The following is a 24,560-nucleotide window of genomic DNA, read 5'->3' on the forward strand; positions in this document are numbered from 1 at the left end:
GGCTGTAGCTACAATGCCTGTAAAGGAACTAAGTATTCTGCCAGAGTGCCCCCTCCATCCTGTATTCCCAGAACAATTTGAATGTTGTGTCATACCATGTGCCACTTTGAGATCTGCACAGACCTGCATATTTTCTACTCTGCAAATTAAGATATATACAGCTCTGAAACAAGGGATCTTGGGGGAAGGGGAGGGAGTGTTCCCCTTCTTCCTCCCTGGAGAAATGTCAGCTCCTTCCACGCACACTTCCTCCCTAAATAAGGCAAAATATTCAAAATACAGTTTTATGTGTGTACATTCTGTTATTGAGTTATATGTGCAGCTTTCCTGATAGTTAAAACCTGATATATAAGGACTCCAGCTCTTGCTTCTTTGCTTCGTTCCTATTTCTGTTGTGTGATGACTTGAGATTATAAAATCTTTGAAATAGAGATGGTCTTTTAGGAAATGTGTCTGAATAAGGTCTATCTTCGTATCCCACTTTCCCCGAGTGATAATACTGCTATGGATACGATTCATTTTCCTTAACCTCAGACACGTATGTCTAAACTTGTCCTCTGGGCTTGTTTTGTTAGCAGTAGAGGGAAAAGCAGTCATTTCTAGGATGTGATTCATCTTCTTTTCAGGTAGAAGTCTGTGCTGTCAGTTAGTTTCCATGGCTGTCTGGAAGAGGCACTGAGGTGTCATGGATAAGTTTATTTAAGGTTTCTCTTTAGTTAATCCAGTGTATGTGATTTTTATCCCGATTATGGGTAAATAGCTAGTTGGTAAATATTCCGTTACTGATGGAAATTATAACTCTTCTGACTGAAGAAGATCCAATTCTAGATTATTGGTAGACTTTAAAGATGAAAGTGGCAGATTAATTTTAATTGCTTTAATATAATTGGTTTTAATGTCGTGCTAATGCGTGATTTTACTGCTATCTTTAATATAGTTTTTCAGCTACCCCTCTGTATCTTTAAAATTACAATGTGTTTCACTATCAAGACCTCAAAGAGTATGTTCTGTGGTTTTGACTTGAGCTGATATATAGGCCTATAATAACCTTCCTAATATGGCTAGCAGTTGTCTTTTTCTTGTGAATGTTCTGTGATTGCATTGCCACCTTCTCCATTTAGAAATCATCCCAGTGCAGTTGGTGCATTTCTTTTGCAGATGTGTTTGTAGCTATTATTGTGTTCAGATTTCTGGAAGTTGTAGATACCTGTAGTAAATTCATTATTTGAAATTTCTTCTGTATGGTTTGTTAAACAGATTATATAGCGCTATTTCTCTCTCTTGGCTTTATAAATAGTCTTATGATGTATATTTATGGTGTGTATAGAGATATATCAAATTAATACGTTAAAAGTGCTCAAATAGGCAAAAATAGTTTGAATTCCCTGTGAATCACGATGGTAAATAAAATGAATGACAGAAAGTTGAGGAGAAACAAGTTTGGAATACTGTTTGTATTCAATACCTTTGGACTGAAAATTACCAAGAGATACAGACAGCTTTATTCAGCTCTGTGTTAGATGGCACTATGTGCAATACTGGCTGTAAGAGGAATGGACGCAAGGTACACCCGACAGAATGTGGAGAGAAGGAGAAATTTCTGAAGTAGAGAGGCAACCTTCATGCTGCTCTACTTTATATCCAGCTATTCTTCTTCCAGTCTGGTATCCTTGGGCCACAGACACACCCACACTTTCTCCTTGGGCAGATTCCTGGGAAGGGGATGATGTAAAAGAGTCCCCATAGTGTACAAACTCCGAATTTTTCTTGTGTAGTTGGAATACCTTTAGCAAAAAATGTTCTCTGTTGTTTTGTGTGCCACTGTCAATATAGAGACATTTAGGTTTGATACTTTGTTTGATAATGAATATTCAGTATTTAATTCCTGACTGGGTTTTGGGGTGGTTGAGGAGTGTCCTTTTCTTCCTTCAATACCTTACGGAACTGCAGAACCCTTTGCAAAAAGCAAGGACTTCTCCAGTTCTATTCACCGTTTTCAGATTCCAATGGTGTTACAAAGATGTGATAGATCTGTCAAGCTGCTTATTGTTTGTCATGTGTTTTGATCAGTTGCTTTTATTCCCATAGTTTAAATTATGAATAGGTAGTTGTAGCTGTGGTGTTTGAATTGTTCTGTTTGACTTTGCTCCTTAAGGCATCTTTCTCTATGATTCAGCTTTGATTTTTTTCTACCACGTGTGTTGGGGGAATTCTGAGCCGTTTTCTGGGAAAATAGTCTTTAGCTGCCAGTGCCCTAGTGATGCATCTCTGAGGCATCTTCCTCCCAGACTATTGAATGTTCATTCAAAGACAATGAAACATTCTGCTGATGCCATTGAATAGTACTCATTGTGCTGCACTGCTTGCAGATATTTACGGGGTTTATTTTGAATTTTAAGCACCGGCTTGGCTGACCTAGTGAGAAATTTTTTTCATTGGTTCTTAATTTAAGAGTTATTATTAAGACCGGATATTCCAAAATAACAGCTGGTACACCCTTTGCTCTGCATAAATTTATTTATCCTTGCGACTCTGTGTTAAGTAGGAATTTCCTGAAATCAGAGGTACTTCTTAAGGTATATGCTGCTGATTCCTTAAATCGCTTTATACCCTATGCCACTGAAATACACAATGGAAGCTTAAAGGGGTTGGGGTATAGCTCCAGCTTTTTTCCAGGTAGTAATTTGTTAAGCATTTTCTAGCAATTCCAACCATTTCCAAGCAGACTTTTTATTTGTCTGTAAAATATTGCTTGAAAGGACGTTACCCTATCTAATTAAATGTTTCTATCGTTAATTTCACTTATTCCAGTACTCTTCAATCTGTAACTTTTTTTTTTTTTTTTTTTTTTTTTTTTCAATTAGCTGCTGTTTTGGTTATAATATACATTTGCTTAAGGCCCATGCATTTGCTGGAACTGAATTAATGAATGAAAAGATAATTCCACACACCTTTCTTCCTATTAATACCTTTCACCACAGGTTGATATACAAAAGTGATTGCATTGATCTTTCTGCAGTATTCTATAGGAGCACCCAAGGTTTCTTCCATGAAAAAAACCCCACCTCTTCTGATATAAAATGATCAGAATTATACCATTTTCTGTGGTGTTCCCCTTCCCCGCCCCCCCCCCCCCTTAATTCTTAAAAATACTTGTGGGTTTTTTTGTTGTTTTTGTTGTTGTTGTTGTTGTTGTTGTTTCCCCCCCACCCTTGAAAAGTAAGCCTGTGTATCCAGTATGCTATAATCTGTGTGGAATGTGTGTGCAGAAATGGAGTGGGTTGCGTTCTGGTGTCTGTCACTGATACAAGCCTGAAGTAATTCTGTGGGGTGAGGTTAATCATGGAGCTTAGTGTAGTCTGAATCACTGTAAGTCTGCCATTGTGGCTGACCTACAGTTATTGCAAAGACATTTCAAACCTACGTATTCTATTTTTTCTAAACATGAATAGACCAGGACCTAATCAGAATTTCAAAATCAAGCCTTTCTTTTTGCATGTGGTCAGAAGCCTTTTAAGACTGTAAAGCTAAGCCTTTGCTGTAGCAACAATGTCGGGTTTGGTGCCAGTGTTGAATTGCAACTGTGATTTGGGTGGAGGAACTCTGCAGCTGCTCAGCTGCTAGCGTGTGACATGGTTTGGGCAGTGATAACAGAGACGAAGAGAAAGGGCATTTCCAGCTCTTGCTGGGGCTTGCCTTCCTGAGGGCATCCAGGCTGAACACAGAGTTGCAACAGTTCATGGGTATCAGCTGTTGCAAAGGGAAAGCACAAGAAACCTACTGAAAATCGTTAACCGTTCATCAGTTTGAGAGTCCAAAGAACGATCTTCCCCTTTGAAGGTTTGGAGAGTAGAGTAGATTTGGAATCCTAAAACAAATCTATGAAATCTCTATCACATTTCCTGAGAAGAAGGGGATTCAATACCATTTTTCAGTTCTCGTGGGAGGTCACGAAAGCTTTGTAAGGCCTTTTCTCACTTTAACTAGTTCAGGAAAAGAGATTATCTTCTTTCTAATAGCATTCATAAAGATTATAGTCTGTATAATCTTTTAATGGCATCATCGGAGGAAGTTTGGTGATCTATCTTGTGAGAGCATCATCCTCAGCAACTCAGTCCCTCTTCCAGCATTAGCCATCCAAGTGAAAATAACATGCCAAACTCCAATGTGCTTTATCATTGGGACAGCTGCCTAAATAGATGAGATTTCGGTAATAACAGTTTTTGCAAAATAAAACATCAGTGGGAGCATTAGTTAAGTGTGACACCACCGGAATACATTCTCAGCATCAGAATAATCAAGTCGATAGTCTTTATTATACACATAGTGTGCAATTTGTATACAAAAATACCTCTTGTGGTAAAGCTATGTTTTATCTCCTAACAATTCATTTCAACTGTACGACTAAGCTGGAATTGTGAAAAGCGTAAACGTGATGTCGAATCTGCAGTTTGCTTATTTATATTGGTAGTTTCTTTCTGGTTCCCATATAACTTGGGCAGATTTACATCATCTTTGTATGCCATGCTTCACTGCATGTCAGTTATGAGGCACGTTTGTATTGGGACGTGCTTTAGAGAAAGAAATTCTGAAATGCCAGGAAATAATTGAAGTGCTGCTTGCTGGCATTCTGCCTACCTGAAAAAAAGACTGATGGGTATATGGGACAATAGTTTTCTCGGATTGGTTTAGATTGTTACTAAGCATGTATTTTCTGTCCTTTTGGTAAGGAAATAGGAGTAAGGTTTCCAGAACTTGGCAGCAGCATTCCCAAACCTCCCTTCTGCTTTGCTGATCACCAGTCTACCACTGGGACCTTTGATTTTCATCATGGAGAAGGAATGGAGCCAACAAGCTCGAAGCTGCATTGCAATTGATGACAAGTGCTGTACGGATGGACCAACATTTTAGGTGTGTTATATAGGGACGAGAGATCTAGAAGGAGACAAGACATAGGATTATAGGGTGGTAGCAGAGGATGAGGTGGTATGGAGACATTTGGATGAAGTGCTGGTTATATGGGATGGGGGGAGACTCGGTAGAAAGCCGGGAAAGGCGCGCCCACAGCCCTGTAAGACAGCTGCTTCTGCCACTGGAGTAGCCAATAGGACTTTCGAAGTTTGGGAGGCTCTTTGCCACAAAACTGTGCTGACAACCGATTCCTGCCGTTCAAAAAAAGGGCAATCTCTTGACTGAGGTGAAACTCTTTGTGTCCCAGCAAAGCAAGCACAGCACTGCAGAGGCTGCCATATAATCTGTCACACAGGTAGCAGCTTTGGAGCCCTTAACAGCCTGGGGAAGAGTCCTGCGACTCTGCCAGCCGAGCAGGTTTCATACCACAGCCTTGGACAGGATGTCCACAATGATCCAACGGCCCACTTTTTTTTTTTTTTTTTTTGTTAAGATGAACAATGTTCCATTTCTTTCTGATTGTAATGCAGAGAAAATCCTGCAAGATTAGACAGATGGGGAAACAAGAGTGCTATATTGCTTCTGTTGTTCTCCAAATGGTAGCTCATGATTATTATACTCTTTTTACTCAATCATTATGCTCTGAAATGCACAATAAAGATGAAGAATTGCTGTTTGTTATGCTATATGGTCTCTGGAGTGCAGTTCTGTTCATGTTCTCAGAAAGCAAGCTTTAGTTTGCTGTTATGATAGATACTTACTAGTTTTATTATATCTGTGGAATGATAAACTTAGCTTGCTTAAGATATAATGTCTTCTGGGAATTGCTATGCAAGGTCATTTATTTTTTTTTTCCTTCACAAGATTAATACTATAAGCAAAACTGAAATATGCACTTCTACGATAAGCTAGGATATCAACTGCAGAGTAAACAATTATTCTTGTAATCTTCATTGGCATCAGAAAGACTATCCACATCTAAGTAGTAGTTTGTGATAGCTTCAGATTAGTCTGCCAAGGCCTTGGCAGAAGTAATTTTTCAGGAGGTTTTTACATATTTGGTTTTGTTATCGTTCCTTAGAATGTCAATATTTTACTGATGAAACACATTCTAAGACTGTTCATCCTGCAAAATGATACGCACATCTGTGTGATGTTAGTAGTCTTACATAAAATAGATTGTCTGCAACAATATGGTAAAGAGCTCAAGCAGTAATTTAAACTTCAGTGAGATTCTTTTTTTGATGAACATTTCATTGGAGGCTAGTAATGGGAATACAAACAGAATCAGATAATGAAGTTGCAGTTCTGTCAGGATTTGGTGCATTATTTTTTTTTAATAGCCAAATTAAGTTTTAAATAGTGTACTGGTTTCTGAGAGCGCTAATTGAGGCATTGGATTCCTGATCTCGTTTTGTAAAACATAGAAATCTGAAAAACTTACTGTGATATGGCAGAAGTTGAACAGAACAGATCTGAGCAAGTGTAACTGGTTCCGAGACCATAAGGTAGGAAGTATTTGCACGATACAGTGAAACTTTTTTTTTTTCCCCCAAATCTGTCTGCCGTACAGGATGAAAAAGGCATTTTGTATATATTTGCAATATGTACGAGCTACCAAATAGATCCCTGTGATCCTGTGTTACCGCACACACGAGAGTAAACTTTTAAGATATGCAGTGATGGTACAGGACACCTGTTCAGAGTTTTGAGAAAGAGATTAGCATTGTTGGAGCGAGTCCAGAGGAGGGCCACAGAAACGATCAGAGGGATGGAACGTCTCTCCTGTGAGGAAGGGCTGAGAGAGTTGGGGCTGTTCAACCTGGAGAAGAGAAGGCTCCGGGGAGACCTTACAGCAGCCTGCCAGTACCTAAAGGGGGCTTATGAGAAAGATGGGAACAGAGTTTTTTCCACGGCCTGTAGCGATAGGACAAGGGCTAATGGTTTTAACTAAAAGAGGGTAGATTCAGACTAGATACAGGGAAGAGGGTGGTGAAACACTGGAACAGCTTGCCCAGAGAGGTGGGAGATGCCCCAACCCTGGAAACACTCAAGGCCGAGCTGGACACAGTTCTAAGCAACCTGATCTAGTCGAAGATGTGCCTGCCCGTGGCAGGGGGGTTGGACTAGGTCCCTTCCAAGCCAAACCACTCTGTGATTCTAATGCTGGTGAGCCTTACCCTTTGGATGTAGGACAATTTTCTTCCGTCTCCTCTGTCGTTATGGGAAGAGGTGGAATGCTTTTTGCTCCCTCCAATTTCACCCTGCTCTACCTAAACCCATCACGACTGTTTCGGAAGGACAGAGTCTCCCATGCGATGCCTGAGGACACCAATGCTTTGCAGTTTTTTATTTCGGAGAGATGAGAACTTTGATATGACGGAGTCGTTTTCCTGTCCTGGCTTCTCTCCTGTGTTTCACTGACTGCAGCAGAACTGTGCGTGTTAAATTCAAATTTGACCTGACCTGATAGTTCACCCTTCGGTGCAGCGTGGGCTTCGCATGAATCGCAGGTCAACGGCATAGTTAGAATGGAGACAAAATGGCGTACCCGCTGAGTTGCAGAGACCTGCAGAGGACCGTCCCTTTGCCAAAGTCAGGCTCAAGAGCGGTCTCTTGTAGGAAACTTGGCACTCAAAAGCTGTGACTTTCTCGAGGTGGATTCGAAGCAGTAGCAGCGTAAGAAAGCACGACTGCTTTGCCTTTGAAATCAAAATGCCAGCTTTTACCACCACTTTTCTGAAAAATGTTCCGAGCTTCGTCCCTTTCGTCTTCTTCACGAAGTCTTCGTACGCGGTCAAATTCCGCTGTTCTTCACAGCGGTGAAATTCATTTTCTTATCTTCGCTATGGATGAACTGGGCTGGCAGCAACGAGCGGGGAGAGGTCTCCCGCCCGAGCAGCTACCGGGAGCGGTGAAGCGCGACTAGCGCATGGCCTACGCTGCCCCCGAGGTAGCGGCGCGCTCCCGCCAGCCGCAGACCGGCAGCGGGTGCCTGCGGGAGGGGTCGCAGCGGCGCGGTGCCCCTCGCTGGCCGCCGGCACCGCGCCTTTGGGGAAGGGAAGCTCGGGAGACCCCCGATCCCCGCGGGAAGCGGCGCGCCGTGCGGGTGGCTCGCCGCCGCGCCGTGACGGCGGGCAGGGGCAGCCGCGGGCCGTCCCGGCCGTTCCCCTCCGGAGCCGGCGTGCCCCTGTGCTCGGCGGCGCTCGCTGCCCTCGCCCCCGGCCCCCGCCTCGCCTCTGCCCGCTCCGCGCCCCGCCGCCACTCCCCTCCGCCCCGCCGGCGGCCGGGGGTGGCGGGCATAAATCCCTCCCCGGCGGCCCCGGCGGCAGCGCAGCGGCCACCCCGCGGCGATGGCGATGGCGGCGGCGGCGGCGGCGGCGGGCGGGCGGGCGCTGCCGTGCCTGCTGGCCGCCGTCGGGCTGCTCTCGGCGCTCAGCGCCGCCGGCACCCTGCTCCTGCTGGCGCAGTGGCGGCAGCTGGGCGCGGCGCTGCGGGACCTGGAGGCGGCGCGGCCCGCCGCGGGCAGCGGCCCCCCGCGGGACCCGCCGGCCGGCCTCGGCCCCCTGCGGGACCACCACCCGGGCGGCCCCGGCGGCCCCGCGGCCGCCCGCAGCAAGCGGAGCCGCCGCGGGGGGCGCGCCCGCGGCCGCCTCTGCGCCGAGACGGAGGAGATGCTCATGCTGATGACCTACTCCATGGTGCCGGTAGGGCGGAGGCGCCCGGCCCGGCGGGGCGGCGGGGGGCGTGGGGGCGGGCGCCCGCCTGCGGCTGCCCGCCGCGGGGCGCTGCCCTCCGCGGGGCGCTGCCCACGACGGGCGGCCGAGCCGCGGCTTCGGGCCGAGGAGTCCGCTAGACCCGCGAGCCTGGCGTGGGCCTTCGCCTCGCCGGGGCCGGCCCGCTCCTCCTGCCGGTGCCGGTGCCGGTGCCGGCGCCGGTGCCGGTGCCGGTGCCGCGGCGGGGGTCACGTCCTGCAAAACCACCCGCGGGACGCTTTGGGAGGGCAGCGCCTGAGAAACGGGAGCTGCCGCCTGCACGGGCCGAGGTGGCGGGGTGGAGGGGCTGGGATTAAGCGGGTTAGGCTTAAACTTTCGAGGCGACAGTGACGCGGGCGGACGGAGCGAGGTTGGTTGCCGGGAGCGTGGATTGGAGGACGCTTCAGAACTGGGGTTGCCACAGAAAGGCAGCCCTCTGGTTTCCAAGGCTTCAGGTTTTTACATCTCTGCCCCGCTGCCAGAGCCCCGTGTGTGCGTTTGATGGTGTCCGGCACCGGACCGACTTTACCGTCCCCTTTCTTTCAAACTGAAGGGGCCCTTTCGGTAAGCGCTGAAGTTCAGGTAGTACTTGACGGGCCAGAAGAGGAGGACCGTGTGTTCTCTCCCTGGCAAAACCGCCCGGTGTTTTGCTCTTCAGTGGAAAAGATTATCCTTGCTCGGTAGGAGCTGGGTTGTGTAGTTGGGAAATTACACCGGTCGTATAGTTGAAACATTTTGAGTAGATTGAAAAAGCCGTGAAGGTCTGAGTCGGAAGAAACGCAAGAAAAATATCACTGTTGAGGGAACCTCCGTGGAGATTCTGTCCCAGTAAGGATTGCAGGCCTAGGCCCACAAAAAAGCAGAAAAGGCTAACTCAAGCTCTTACTTACGTAACTAATGTGACTGGTTTAAAAAATTACTTACAGAAAATACCTTTTCTCTAATCTTCTGCCGGCGTTTTTGTTAATAAACCATTGCAATGATGATTTTACAGTGATAACATCTCCACTAATATTAGAGCTAATGAGATTGCGGAGCGATAGGTGTTCGTAGCATAGAGTTCTGATTACGCAATTGTTTGGGGGATTAGAAGAAGTAATGGTTACTTTTTCTTCTTTTTTTTACTTTAGGCCATTTGAGTCCTTATGCTCGAAGTTGAGAATTTGCAGTACAAGACTTCTGCAATTCAAAGGATGTCTTTTTATTGAGAGGCAAAACTGAAAGATACTGGATATTTGGTTCTAGTTTCCAATTCCACTTACCAAAGTAGCAACATTTTTTGCTGGACCCTGTGCATTTTACCAGAGCGTTTAATTTTCTGTAGTCTTAAAATCACATGGTTTTGTACCCAAACTGGTCTTAAAAATAACATGATTAATGCACGTTTCAGCTCTTTGGTAATTCAGGAAAAAAAAATTAGACATTATTTTAGGTCAAAGTGGAAGGTAAAACATTATTTTTTTGGATTATAATTCTCAAGCTACTATTACTGAACAGGGTTATTTCAAATTCAAAAACTTAAATGACTTTCTAGAAACATATACCAAAAAAAATTGGAAAAAACCAGTGTGTTTTTCAGGTAACGTTAAAAAAATTGCTGCCCTAGTGAAGCATTTTTGCGTGCTCTATCTAAGCTTTTCATCAAAACACTTAGTCAAAACATTTTCCTGTTTCTTTTAAGAAATCATCTTTGTGTTTGGCAGCCACAGCTCATTTTGTTCCATCTGATCTGAGTGTCTTCTTTGAGTCTAAGGCATCCACAAATAGAATTATCTGAGAAAAGATTCAGATCCTGATAGGGTTGAACGCTGTTGGTGCCATTTGCTGTTAGGACTTCAGACTTCAATCGCTAATGGCAGTTGGATGTCTAGATGATTTTGATAGTGGCAGTTAAATATGCTACTCCCCTGTCATTAGGTAGCATGTATGGATTAAATGAGTTTTATTGCCCCCTCCGAATAGCACCGAGTGACACGGTGTATATTTTAACAGCATGTGGCAAGACTATTCACTTGTGCAGCTCTTCCATTTACATCACCACTGTGACTACTGCTGTGGGCGATGTGCTTCATTTAAATGCGTGTATCCCACAGGGAGTCGCTTGGGGGGGGTCATGCCTTTTTGTTCTTACAAGATTTCCATCAAATATTTTTCATTCTGCTTGCTGCTCAGAAGAGTGTGTAACTGTGTGCAGACCCACTTGCTCAAGGGGAAAAAAGTCCTTAGAAAAATTTTCAGGCACCCCCCCTCCCACTCCTGCATTTTTGTATTTTGTATCTAACTCCCGCTAACGTAATATGAAGGCTTGAATACTTCTGTGGCGTGAGACAAAGTTCCTTACAGCTGGTGAGATGATCCCTACTACGCTGGTGGGCCTTAGGATATAAGTTCCAGCCTCTGTTGAACGTGGGTCCTGAATGGAGGTTTTGCCCGAGTGGGATCTCTCTTGTAGCGGAGGCACAGATTTCTGCAGATCGGTGCTGCAGGTAGCAATAGCCTACTGCTCTGCACAACTGCTGGTCGAGGGAGATCTGTTGTGGCCACTGTTGAAGAATCTTTGAAATAACTTTAGGCATCAAAAAATCGCATTTTAGCTTTCATAACGTGAGTACGTTTTTGGTTCTGGGCCTTCTGTTTATTTATTTCTCTATTTATAAATATATATATTTATGTTGAAAGAGACTAAAAATAGGAAAATGGCAAATCTGCTGCTGTAGAGAGGCTGATGAGAGGATAATAGTCTAATAAATTTGAGAGGAGTAAGTTTGAAAGTGAGATTTAAGACAGTGCAAGAGGTGGTGGCTTATGGATATATAATTATCTGAGTAGTTGCTTCATAGTTTATGTTGTCGGGTTCCCCCCCCACCCCTTTTCTTCAGGAGAAAACTAAGCGTTTAGCAATTAAATAAGATACTTTTATCTGTAGCTTTTCTTCATGGCAAAGGTGATGCTGGCTGATTGGATGACTGGTGTACTTATCTTTCATAAGCTGGAGTTTCTGTTGTAGGCTATTTGCTGTAACACGCTCACTTCTTGAGTGCCACGGTTTTTTTGGTTATCACCTGAATTGCACTGATTGGTAAAAATAATGGTGCTGAGATAATTGGAGGGCCCCAAAGCAAGTTGTAATCACTTCAGCAACCTCAACAAAACCATTTAGATTAAAACGCAGTTTGAATTAGCGCGCACGTGGACAACGTGTATTGTACAAATTACAGGGTAGAAGCCAAGTGTTTTTGAGGGGTGTGAGGGGAAAGAGAACAAGCAAATTCTGATATTCAAAACCAGTTAGCTCTTCTCAGCTAATTCAAATTGAGTCTAAAACTTCTAAATATAAGAGCTGATCCAGTACAGTCTGGAATCCAGTAAATTCTCAGTATGTATCTGACAGAATTGAAATCCATAGTCAAACGTAGTTTGATTTTGCAGCAAAAGAATACTTGCCATCAAAATAATTGTCCTTTATTTGAGTCTGTTAGATTTGTCACTTGAAGCTAATGATGTATTAATTGTAAAACTAAAGATGGATGACGGCAAATAACCTTGCTGGGATTAAACATCGGTCTGCCTTTCAGATTGACTTGCACTTGTTTTTTCTGTCTTTTGGGACTAGTGCATTCCATTATTTGCAAGGGGAGTAATTGTACAAAGATGAATAAATGTGCAACTCTGGGTAAATAGTTCATAAATTATCATATGTTGCACAGCCCTGAAATAACAATCTTTTTCTTTTCTGACTATGAATGTTAGACTTTGCCATAAAGAGTTGAGGCACTTCAGTGCTCCTGTTCATAATACTCTTATTTCTGCTGGATGTTTTGTGAGTTGCAAAACATTTTAGAGTGTTGACTTTCAGCATGCAGGACATGTAATGAGAATTACATTTTGGCCCAGCCAAAACCCATGTATTTTGCAAAGATGACTTTTTAATTGATAAATTTTAGTCTATTGTAGATTAAAAGCATCTGTATGACTATCTCTTCCAGCTTGGTTTTTATAAAGTCTGTCATTGTTGGGATGAAGTATTTTGAATGGATGAAGGTCCGTTCCAAATTTGCAGATCTTGGTCATTCCAAGATAAGAAATCGCTTACTTGGAACACAGGTCATCTTTCTCACTGGATATACTGTGTTGGACAAGTATCCATGAGTTGATACCAATATAAAATAAAATTAAATGTAATTTTTATTGGCTTATGTTGGCTTTTAATACCTTCCACCAATAGAGTCAATGCATGGACAACCACACACTTTACAGTAATGTGTGAATTTTAATTGGAGTTGTCTGCCCAATATTTCCTTCGTGTTTTCGGTAAGGTTTAAAATGAGGTATATTGAACAGATTTCTACAAGAGAATTGCCACCTGAAGAGATGGGTGGTGTCACAATGTTAAGGTAGTTCTAAACAGTTTATTCTTACAAGTACAGAGGGGACAGTTGTATCTTTGTTTTTGGAATTATTTCTGTAGGCAAAGTAAACTAGATACTTTTATGGCATGCATCGTTTCCAACTTTGTTTTCTTTGCAATATTAGGTCCGAGTGATGGTGGATTTATGTAACAGCACAAAAGGGATCTGCTTAACAGGTATGTTTATGGCCTTAAGCATTACACCTCTGTTATCTTCTGGAATACAGAATTACAGTGTTTTCAAAGAACTTGAGGTCAATGACTGCGTCAAAGAACTATGCTATTTACTCTATCAGAATTTACATATCAATTAGGTTATTTATTTTAAAAAAGATAATAGGTGCTACTCTGGGAGTTATCTATACCTCCTTACTATAAATGCTGGAATTTAGGGAGCTCAGTTGACGTTACATGGAGCTGTTTCTTTCCCATGTAATTTTCATAAGCAAATCTCATAGACTTAGTTGAGGTTTAGTCTTGGTATTTCTGTGTACGTCCCCACACTTCAAGGCTGACATGGGGTGAACATATTAGAGTGTAGAAACTGGATTCCATTGTTCAAACTGCTGTGGAGTAGCGGGACTTTGATGAGCAGCGCGTTTGCCTCCCCTGCGTTGGACCACGGTAACAGGAGGTTGGGTTTCACGTGTTACCAGTGAGGAGTCTGAACGGCTGATGGCTGGGACAAGAGAAGATGTGAGAAGTTTCTACGTGATTTGGTGAAGAGAATGTCAGGTAGCAGCCAATTTAAGGGCTATGGTCCAGCTTCGAAGTCTGTAACAGACTGAGTCTTGTTCGTTTTGGAAATGAGAAGATCAGAAATAAGCCACTTTTTTATGAGGTTAAGAAGATGCTTCACTTGCTGTCTGGTTTGTGTTTTCAAATGGCTGTAAAGTCCCTTTGGCTCAACCAATTTCAACTTAAATGAGAATTACCATAGTACACACAGATGTTAAATGCTACTTCCGAAATTGTAGATCAGTTCTGATTGCAACTGAGGCTGAACAGCAGACAACCTAAAAGTTTGCTTCTTTGGGCTCCAGACTTCTGAATTCATGCTACTTGGTGCCTTCTGCACCTTTTTGCTCTCTTGACACTATTAAATTTTGTCTCCATTACTGGCTTTCTCTGCTATAGGCCTCTGTGACATTTGCTACTTTTCAAGCACCTTTCCTCTTTATCTTATGCTTATACAAGGATAATCAAGATCCTCAGTTTTTGAGATGAGGACGTAATTGAACGCATTAATGGACATAACATTGTAGGGTGCAAAAAAATGGTCATTTACGGGAAAATTGGCAGAAAGATGTTAACTGATGTTACTGCCTGTACTGATTAAAAGGGATAATTGCTGTAATGGTATTATAAAATGGTTTTCACTTTCCTCGTAGCGCTTTCTAATTAATGCTGAAAATTGTCTTCTTTAGGGAAATCTAGTAATTACTGTTACTTTCTGTTGTAGAGAGTTTTGCTGAAACAAGACGGTACTTTGGCTGGATAAAAATGTTCACAGAACTAATTTGTTTCTTTAATTGCAACTACCTCCTTTCTTTGTATTCTCCTAACCACCTTTTCCCATCTGGTTTTTGTGGTGCGGTCTTTTTTTGGTTTTGGTTTGGTGGATGGTTTTTTTTTTTTTTGGTGGTTTTTTTTTTTTTTTTTTTAAATGTGTGTTGGGGATCATGTAAGATAAATCTTGTTCCGGAAACGTTTTCTGGTTTACTTGTGCCTGCTATGCTCGCTGTCTTCCCATTAAAGCCCTATACTTGAACTAAGTCAGAGAGAGTGAGGCAGATTTTGTTGTATTACATGTTGCTGAATAACTGAAGCCAGTCCAATTTCTAATACACCAACCAGGTTCTCTGGGAAGCTTTGTCTGGTCTGGAGAACAATTACATAGGAAAAGCCTGATTGTGATTTAGATGTGGTTAATAGGAATGACGCACCCCTCCCCCTCCTTTTTTTTTTTTCTTTCTACTGAAATAGTCTGAATTGTGAACTGCGATGAAATATCCATAAAGCATGGAGAAGTGTAGCATGTATTTTTAATGTGTATTTTCAACAGGATATTTAATTGTGACATTCGTCAGTATTGTAAAGCTATTCTTCTTCTACTGTAACAGGATCTTGGAGAACACTTACATAAAGGAAATGTACTGATTGTTAGATGCCTTGCATCCTGGCATCGTAAAGGCACCTAAGCCCCTGACAGTGAGATTACATTGTAGAGGTAGTTGTTCATCAAACCTTTATCATCTGAAATTTGCAAAAAGCAAAGCGTATGTGTATATCTAATTGCTTTTAAAGATACTCTTTCAGTAAGTCTGAGTTTCAGCTAATGCTCAAATAGTTATAATACAAAGCAGTTAAATCCATAGGTGTTAATTTTGAAATTTGAGGGGCTTTCCTCCCCTTTTACTGTTCTGATCTAATGCTAATCAATTCAGTTTGGAACTGCTATTTGATTTCTTGCTGTGTTAAACTCACCGTTTCTTCTTTTTTTGTTCTTGTTGTAGGACCCCCAGGTCCCCCAGGTAAGATACTTGGACAATTGCAGTAACATTTTTGGGTAGTTGAAACTGTTGCTGGTACAAATTGTTGACAGGTAGAAATGTATCTTTTACAGAACAGTCTTCCTTTGCTGATAAGAATGAGGGAGGGCTGAATGACTGCCTGCCTTTATGAGTGTTGTATTTAGGTCAACCCGTGCCCCTTCTGAGAGGGGGGTGGGTTTAGACATTATACTTTCCTAGGGGAGGGAATAGAATAGTTTCACATTTGCTAAAACATATTTGATCAAAACCAGATAGAACCGAGTGTTTAAGTATCATTCAGCTGAAGAGATGAGTGTGTGTGTGTATATATACACACATCCCCCAAGTAAACTGATGTTATAATTTAACACTAACACCATCTCTTTAAAAAAATGTTGGTTCCTAATTCCACCCTCCCACCTCCCCCATAACTTTTCTTCCTTTCTTATTTAATTCTCTCACTCTGTTCTCACTCCTGTGGTTGCTAGGCTATGTGAATGGTTACTTGCTTTTTTTCTGTGCTTCTTTAGCTGTGGGTCTGCTTAGAATAATTCTCTGTATCAGGAAACTATCAGGTGCTTTTTGTTTCTGGGGGTTCAAATAGCGACGAAGAGGGAGTGATGTCTTCTCTATCAACCAGTCATGGTTTGGCACTACAGTATTCTGGACAAGTAGGTAAATGCATTTCTTGTGTTAGATTAGCCTGGCCAGTATCATAAGCAACACTAAAGCTGATGTGGCTTGTGGAAGATGTTATAGTCACTACCAAATTCAGAAACAGGATGGGTTCCACTGTGTTTGTCCTTGAGGTGGAATCCAAAAGGCCGATGTGTGTTGGCCTTAATGCAAAATGTGCGCAGTATTCATTTCAGTCAGTTTTCTTATGCTAAGGCCAGGGCAAACAAGCTTGGTTTCACAGTTTTTGTTTGTTGTGGGTGGGTGTTTTTTGTTTGTATTGTTTGGTTTGGTTTGGTGGTGGATTTTTTGTTGGTGTGTTTTAGGAGGGTACTCTGTTGGCATGGAGAACGTAATGGCCAAGTAGAGGAATTTGTATGTCTAAGAAAAAACCCACAACAAACGCACTATATTTGAATATAGTAGATTTAAGTATAAATTGCATTTAACAGTGAAAATTCAGTTATGCTGAATTTTGGTTTGTTCAGGACCTCCTGGACTTGATGGACTGCCTGGCTACAATGGATCAGATGGAGTCCCAGGTATACCAGGACAAAAGGGAGAACCAGGAATAAATGGAAAAAGAGGAAAAATAGGTATTTATTTATTTTTTTTTAGTGGTTGTTTAAAAAAGAAATCCTTTCTTACTGTTACATTCAGATGTAGTTACTTTCAGACTTTTGTACAGGCAGAAGGGTTTCAGTGTTTACAAAGAAGTTGCACGTTACAGAATTCTGTAGCATTCATTGTCTTATACTAAGCTTTGGTAGATTACTTCAGACTTACTCCACAGCGAGGAAGATGGTATACGTACACTACAGAATATTGCAAATTAAAGCTAGTGAATGCACTTAACTGAATCTTAGGATTCTGAACTTGCTAGCAAATACTGTTATTGCAAGAATACTTCCATTCCCTCAACCTGCCAATATAATGGCTCTTTGACTTCAGGCGTGTTAAAAAAAAGAAAGCCAGAGTTTGGGGGTGGAAGTTGTTACCACAGTTTTGGTTCCAGATTCGTAATATCTATGGCAGGAGCAGTGTATGTCCGTATTTTTCTTCTTTTCTGTACTGTCCATTTAGGCTGGAAACTCTCGGAGCAGGAAACATATTTTTTTTTAGTCTCCGAGAAACTTTGTTTCTGGGTCTCCAGGTACTAGTTTGATGTAGCTGACACAGATAGAGCAGCTCTGCTAAATAGTCCATAGGCTGTGTGTAGCTCACAAGCAATTTTCCGTGCTGGTCGAGGAAACTATTTGGCCTAACTTACTGATGTCACCGTGACACGTTTCTGCTAAGCACAGAGAGAACCAGCAGCAGAAGTGCTGTCGTCTCTTAGCGGTCCAGCTCATCAGCACATGAGGAAATGGGTCAGGGCAAAGGCTGACTATAGAGAACAGTAGTAGACCTGGCATGCTAGATTCAACAGATCTCCGCGTGGTAGCTGACGTGGCAGGGGGGCCGTTCCTGCGCTCAGAGCCTGTAAACTACCGTGAAGTTGTGAAGCAGTAATTGGTTTATCCCCCGACTTATCCGACGCACAATAGCTATGTGCCAGCATTGACGGATAATTGGTGCCTTCAAGGCAGAGTGAGAAAGCAGCGTGTTGTGTGTGGTAGGAGGGTAGGGAGAGAAAAGGGCATCAGAGTGGTGTAGAACTGAGAGGGGGGAGAGAAGAGGAAGGGTATGTTGATGAGTAGGCAGGCTGACATTAGCAGGCTGGTATTTATAGGGGCCCATTTATTATCCTGGCTTTTGCACCTAGCCGTGCGGGCTTGCTGGCAGGTTCAAGTGGAACAATTGTCTACTATTTCTTGAGACACGACATGGTCTGTCACTTCAGTATCCTCAACGGATTTTTAAAAATGGAAAAGAAAGTGAAAACCAGTCTTCAGAGGGTCAGGTGGCAACTGTGCCAAAGACACATTTCAGATTTCACCCCAAAACTGTAATTCTGTTTCTGATTTCACAAAATCTATTTAAATAGAAAAATCATAAGTAGAAAACCCAAGCAGTTTCTTCTCAAGTATTAACAAATGTAATTTATTTGAAACCTATGCCTGCAAGAACACTGACATTTTTATTTGTACAACTGTTACGTTTCTCTCTCCTAAAGCAAGAAGATACTAACTGCCACAAAAGTAGTGGGTGCAAGGATTTGGTGCGTCAGTTGTACAAACACGCCGTTGTTTTCCCTATTGCACAACTAAATCACACAGGACAAAGGAATACCTTCTTAGATATGTTACTTTACTAAATGATGAAGTGCAAAAAGTATGTGGACTGATCGTGCTTCTAACAAGTGTAGAGGGAGGGTTGTAGTAGCCACGTGAATATGTTACTAGGTAGCTCTATGCTGTGTTGGGACAGTGGAAAATGTTAGAAGTGCAACATGTGTTGTAACGTTAGTGCCTAATTAAGAAAAATTCTAGAGGAACCATTAATATATCCTTCTTTAATGCCTTACAAACGTGAAATAAATATTTTGCTTCGCATCTTCCCTTAGTATTCCTACTTAACCAGAAACTCTCCAGCTAGTGTTAATGAGGCCCAGATCTATATATTTCATGTTCAAAACTCAGAGATCGCTAGGTAAAGAATGTATCATTTGTGCCACATGGATTGTACACAGTTTTCCTTCATCATATTGGGTTACAAGGTGGTTCTGAAATCAGAACAAATTACAGCTACCTAGTTAAATACAGGTGAAAAAAACAACTAGATTGAATATGTTTTCTATTAAAGAAAAAAGTATCGATCGATGCTTAATACTGGAGCAGTGTTCTTGATACTGAAATGCTTTTTATTTCTAGGTGTGCCAGGACCAAAAGGTGACCAAGGACAGAAAGGAGAACCTGGAGAAATGGGTTTACCTGGCAAGGATGGTATGCCAGGAGGAAAAGGTGCAAGAGGAGCAAAGGGTGAAAAGGGGGATGCAAACAATGATGTGATATTAGAAGGTAGGAAGAAGTGCTCTTAGGAGCTCTCTTGCAAGTGTACTTGACAGAAAAATATATACTCTGCTTCTGAAGCATGAATGTGATCTGCAGGAGTAGGACCAACCAGCATAACCACCTTATCCACAGTGAAGTCTGAGTATCGCTCTGTTCAGGAGATTATGTTCTCTTTTTAATGCAAGTCTTCACAAAAACTTTTCTGCTTGGGCTTTGGGTTGAGGCGTGCATGAATTCCACCCTTTCCAGTACACTTCCAGACAGTTGACCTCCTCCTGCTCGCTCTTGCAGTGTAGTTTTATTTTTCTATTAGAAAATGAGGGGCAGATTTCCACTCGGGAATACATGAAGCAGGCACAAATATAAGCTGTGTAAAACTGTCGTACTGTAGCATCTGAAGTTGAGGTCTCTCATGGTTTAACCCCAGCCAGCAATTAAGCACCATGCAGCCGCTCGCTCACTGCCCCCCACGCGGTGTGGGGAAACACACCCAGCTTTCTCGCTGGCTGGGCATGAGAAGCTGAAAAATCCTTGCCTTAGTCTAAACACTACTTAGCAACAACTGAAAACATCAGTGTGTTATCAACATTCTTCTCATACCGAATCCAAAAGGTAACACCGTGCCAGCTGCTAGAAGGAAAATTAACTCTATCCCAGCTGAAACCAGGACAAGGTCTTAGGATACAGGAAGGAAAAGGTAACGGTGCTTTATAGCTCTCTAATGCGCCTGTAATCCAGACAGCTGAATTGCATTGATGTCCTACAACTTGTGAAGTTCTGTATGCTTCATCTTCTACCAAACAGTATCCCAATGAGTTTATTGCACCGTATTTCTGTATGCAGAAACCTCTTAAGAAGAGAGAGGCTGTTTTTGAGATCTCTCAAAGTCCATCATGTGGACATGTACAGTTCTCTACAGGTTGCCTGTTGCCTATGGGGCCTGTGACATTGTACTCTGTTTTGTACATAGGTTCAAAAGGGGAACCTGGACCCCCAGGGCCTCCTGGACCACCTGGACCCCCAGGGCCTCCAGGAAAACGTAAAGGTAAAGGCAAAGCACAGCTTCAGGAGAACATATACAGCAGCAAATGCACAGGTTAGTTCCTTCCAGTGCTCCTTGTAGTATTAGAAACAGGTTCAAGATTAAACCCATTACTCTAAGTCTCACAAAAACAGTAAGCATGTGTTTAATTTTGCTGGCATCAGTAAAACTGCACAAACTTCAAGCTGAGCGTGTGCTTAGATGTTTTGCTGAAATATAATTTGGATAAGGCAGCAAGCGATCTCCAGTATCATAGTCTTTTAATCTAATGCTCAGGCAAAGTGTTTACACATGGTGTTTTCTGGTAGGTGGGGTACATTTGGAAAGTAAGAGAAATGCACTTGAAATTTTTAGCTTTAAAATCCTGAATTTTAATTTTACATGTAACTATAATACCTCTTAACCAGGCTACATTTCTCTGTATTCTACAAAATGAAATTGCCTGGTTATTGGCAGAACTGAAGCAAGCTTGAACTAGCTAAGACTTTTAAAAGCTGGAGGAATACAAAAGGATTCTCTGAGGCTTTGTGTCTATTTGAATATGTAAGTTTTGGAGCAGGGTGATCTTGAGTTCTTTTCCGTTGTTGGTATTTATCATTATTGTATCCCAAATGACAGGTGGATCATAAGTCTTGTTGGTTTCCTTTACTGTAGCTGTGTTGGTGAGATATAGGGCTAATTCTAATACTCAGGAAAAATTAAAGACATAGTAGATTCCCTTCAAACTATGGCTGCAAATTGCACAGCAGATACTGTTAGAACCAAAATATCAGTATCCAGACTGCCAGGTCATAGACTGTACGCTGAAGTGTAGCAGATGCTACGCTTTTTTTTTTTTTTTTAAGTCACTGATTAGGGTGCTGACATAATTAAGCGTTTGCTATGAGATATCTCTGGCATGATTTTCAGGTGTGCTGGATGCTAGTAAATCCTCTTGATTTTAACTTGATATTGTGGGTTGTTGAAAAATCATGTCAGTGTTTCATGTCACCACTTCTGTCCATGTCTTAGAAGATCTTTTTCTCAAATAGATTAAGATTGTGCCTCAGATACAATCCACGTGTGTCTGTGCATGTGCCCACGTGCATTTTTTAATGAGTAAAGCGCTGCCTCTGTTGTGTGGAGCACATATAGAGAAAGTTAGTTGGCAGGTATCTCCTCCAGCAGGTAACTGGTTGGAAATACTCGGCTGTCTTCAACGGTGTATTTTGTAAATATATTGACAGATACAGTGTACTGATCATATTTTTCCATGCCTGAAGTTTATATCAATTTAAATATATTAATAATAGGTAAATACTTTGTGGAAGAAAGCATTGGTGTCACTGTTGGTACCAAAGACCATATTAATATTCTAAAACCCTTCTATAGTAAATACATTTCTTACTGTATTTTTACACATATACATATATTTATCATAGAAACATTTCATTTTAAACTGGATTTTTCAGATAGGCTTGTATTTCTTTTTGCATGTTTGAGTGGGAATAGCTTCTAAGAGGTTTACAGGGACATTGAGACTCTTTGAAAGTATTTGCAAGTTTTGTAATCAACTTTATTTTCAACAACATTGAAAAGAAAATGTAATCTCTGTGGTCTTTGATCTCTCTAATGCTCTAAACAATTCTGTTTGGAATTAGAAGTATTAAATGAGAGTTTGATTTTTCTAATGCTTTTCAGTGCCAGTTCAGGCACATGGGGTGGGGGGAGTGGGTGTGGCTGGGAAGGCTGGTGCTTGGAAATGATGTTCTTAATTGTTTTGTTGTGAAAATCAGCAGCTATGTGTTAAAAGTATTTCAGGATGAATGTATGAAGTTGCTGGACTTCTGAAAATTTTGGTCCAAAATGTTATCATCCATTCCTGAAAACTCTCTCCAAAAAAATCTGGTTTTGAGACTTGCATTTCAAATCATTTCTACACATACTGGAAGAGGAGAGCCTTTTTTTTTTTGGCCAGTGCAGAATTAGCAGCAGAAGATGAGAGGAGCTGGTGATTTGGATGCTCAGGAACATGGGTTCCACAACCACTGTGCTATTGTGGTAACTGGAAAATTTTGGTTCAAGGTACTAGCAGGTTATGGAAAGCAAAGAGAAGCTGGTGCAAGAACAGCATTGTATTACTAGCTTACTCCAGCTTGAGAATGGAAGCGAACTTTTGGTTTTGGATCTATTTACTGGATCTGGCTGTCCTTCTCCTTTACCCCTGGATGGTATTCCATTCAAGATGGTTGTGGCTTTCAGTGACTGTTGCTATCCTTACAGTTCTGGGATAAATTTTCCTCCCAGCTGAGATGCCTGTTTTCAGGGAGGTCAGAGTAATCCTATAAAAAAATAGGAAATGATGTCTCAGTTACCAGTCTTTCACATTTCTGGAGAAGAGGAGAGTTATCTGTGAAAGTGTTTGGTAAAGTGGGGTTTCTTCTGTAACTGGGAATGTGGTTTCTTGATGGGCATACCAAAAGGGAACAGCACAAGAACTCATGCAGTTATTATCTGTGAAACAAGCGGAGCAATTTGTATGTCTCACCATTAATAGGGGGATATGTGGTTTTTTTTGTCACCATTATTCTGCATAGTTTGCTTAGATGAAAAATCTTTTTTAAATTGTTATAATAAATGCTATTAACCAGTGAATATTTAATACTGGGTGGAACACACATCAATTTTTTCCACCTCTTATTTTTAATATAGCATGTCATTGTAATGGTAGTAGCATGTAAAAACCTAAATCAGGTGATTCTGGGTATTGAAGTATCAGAACAGAGCCCAAAGAGCCTCCTTACAATGGAAAGTAGATAGCTGGGACAGAAATCTCATCCTATTTGAAATTCAGAAAAGCATGAACTATTGTACAGGATATAATTGGACCATTTGCTCAGGTAGCCTCTTTTCAAGTGTTGAAACGGACTGAAGTACTTTGGAGGATAAGCTATCTGAAGGGTTTCTGATGGATTTTAAATCCCAGTGTGCAAATGGGAATTATACTCAGATAACTGCAAAGATGAAATCTTCCTCAGTGAGCATTTACGTTTTGTGAGTCAGTAGGCTGTGAGGTCTTATTACCAAAATTCAAAGAATGGGACAGCTTTTGTAAATATGCACATCCCTTTGAAGAAAAGAGAATACTCATGCTGATTTATAACTGTAATTAACTTATTACATAAGAATGCAAGAATGGTTTCTTTAAATTAAATTTTGAATCAGGTAAAACTTTATTTCTTTAAGAGAAGAGAATCATTAGTTGGAAGCTCAGGTGTATTTGTTCTCAGCGGTACTGTTAGCTAATTCAAAAAGAAACAAAATATCCCTGCTCCACACTCCCTCACTCCATCCTTCCCATCCTCCCCAGACAGACCAAATCAATAGTTTTAATGTCTTGTAAACTCCATTAACTCTCAGCCAGAATATTTTATGATAGGAATCAGTAAGATATTTGTGGGTTTTTTAATGGAAAGAAAGCAGTGAAAATTTCACGAGTCTCTCATTGAAAACTGTCTTTTTAATCTTAGTTGTTTTTTGTTTCATGCTGCTGGAAGTCCTGAGAGAGAACTGCAGATATTCTCAAATGCAAATAGTGCACTCAGCTTCACTACAAACACTGACCTGGTCCTTGTCTGTTCTATAGTCTTAGATAAACTCCTGTATAGGGAACTGCTCATTCAATTAACTGTATCAGACTCAGCCCTAGGAAATTAACTTGCGCACTGCAACTTACAATTTCGCTGAGTGGGTTCCTCTTTTTGAGGTATTTTGACAATATTTTGAGACCAGGAGCTGGAAAGGGATCTCGAGGGATTGCTCAATTCTAGCCATAGGCATTCATTGTCCTGTGGTTGGATTGACTGTTTTATGCCTTGTTTTGGAGATACACTGTGATCACTTACAAACTTTTAATGTCATATCACCAAATGTCCTAGATAAATGGGTGGGAGAAATACATGTTGTTCGTGCTCTGTCTTGGAGTATTTTTCTTCTGCATGAACAAAAAGAGGATGTAACCTAAAGGAGAAAACAACAATGCGGTATAATCTGCCCTTTCTTTCCTGAATGTCACAGTACCTTTTCAGCATTACTTTATAGTTATTTCATATTTTTACTGTCTTTCTCATTTAAACTTCATCACAGCTCTGTAAATCCCAGAAATACATTGGAAGGCAACAACAAAAATGTACATCCAAAAGAATTTGCGTGTCAAGCAGTGTGAAATGTGTAAGGAGATGAAAGTTAAGAATGGAACTAGAAAACAAGGCAACAATGAAATTAGAGTATCTTCAGCAAAGA

The 24,560-nt window shown here is 41.6% G+C and overlaps 2 protein-coding genes across 3 annotated transcripts in view; both read left to right on the forward strand.

Annotated features, from left to right (window-relative positions):
- AP4E1 (adaptor related protein complex 4 subunit epsilon 1) overlaps nt 1-24,560 on the forward strand; it is a 320,304-nt gene that overhangs the window by 151,943 nt on the left and 143,801 nt on the right. The gene's annotated exons all lie outside the window — the stretch shown is intronic.
- The window catches only part of GLDN (gliomedin), a 39,587-nt gene that overhangs the window by 8,302 nt on the left and 6,725 nt on the right, over nt 1-24,560 (forward strand). Inside the window, exons 2-6 of one of the 2 annotated variants that reach the window (XM_049812881.1) lie at nt 13,200-13,251; nt 15,591-15,608; nt 16,772-16,879; nt 19,097-19,243; nt 20,208-20,333. In XM_049812881.1, coding sequence (XP_049668838.1) covers nt 13,209-13,251; nt 15,591-15,608; nt 16,772-16,879; nt 19,097-19,243; nt 20,208-20,333 — 442 coding nt within the window. In that variant the 5' untranslated portion in view covers nt 13,200-13,208. Of the gene's footprint in view, nt 1-13,199; nt 13,252-15,590; nt 15,609-16,134; nt 16,284-16,771; nt 16,880-19,096; nt 19,244-20,207; nt 20,334-24,560 lie in introns of those variants that run through there. The other variant, XM_049812882.1, reaches the window with a different exon arrangement.

This window comes from Accipiter gentilis, chromosome 10 (genome assembly GCF_929443795.1).
Source record: "Accipiter gentilis chromosome 10, bAccGen1.1, whole genome shotgun sequence".
NCBI lineage: Eukaryota > Metazoa > Chordata > Aves > Accipitriformes > Accipitridae > Astur > Astur gentilis.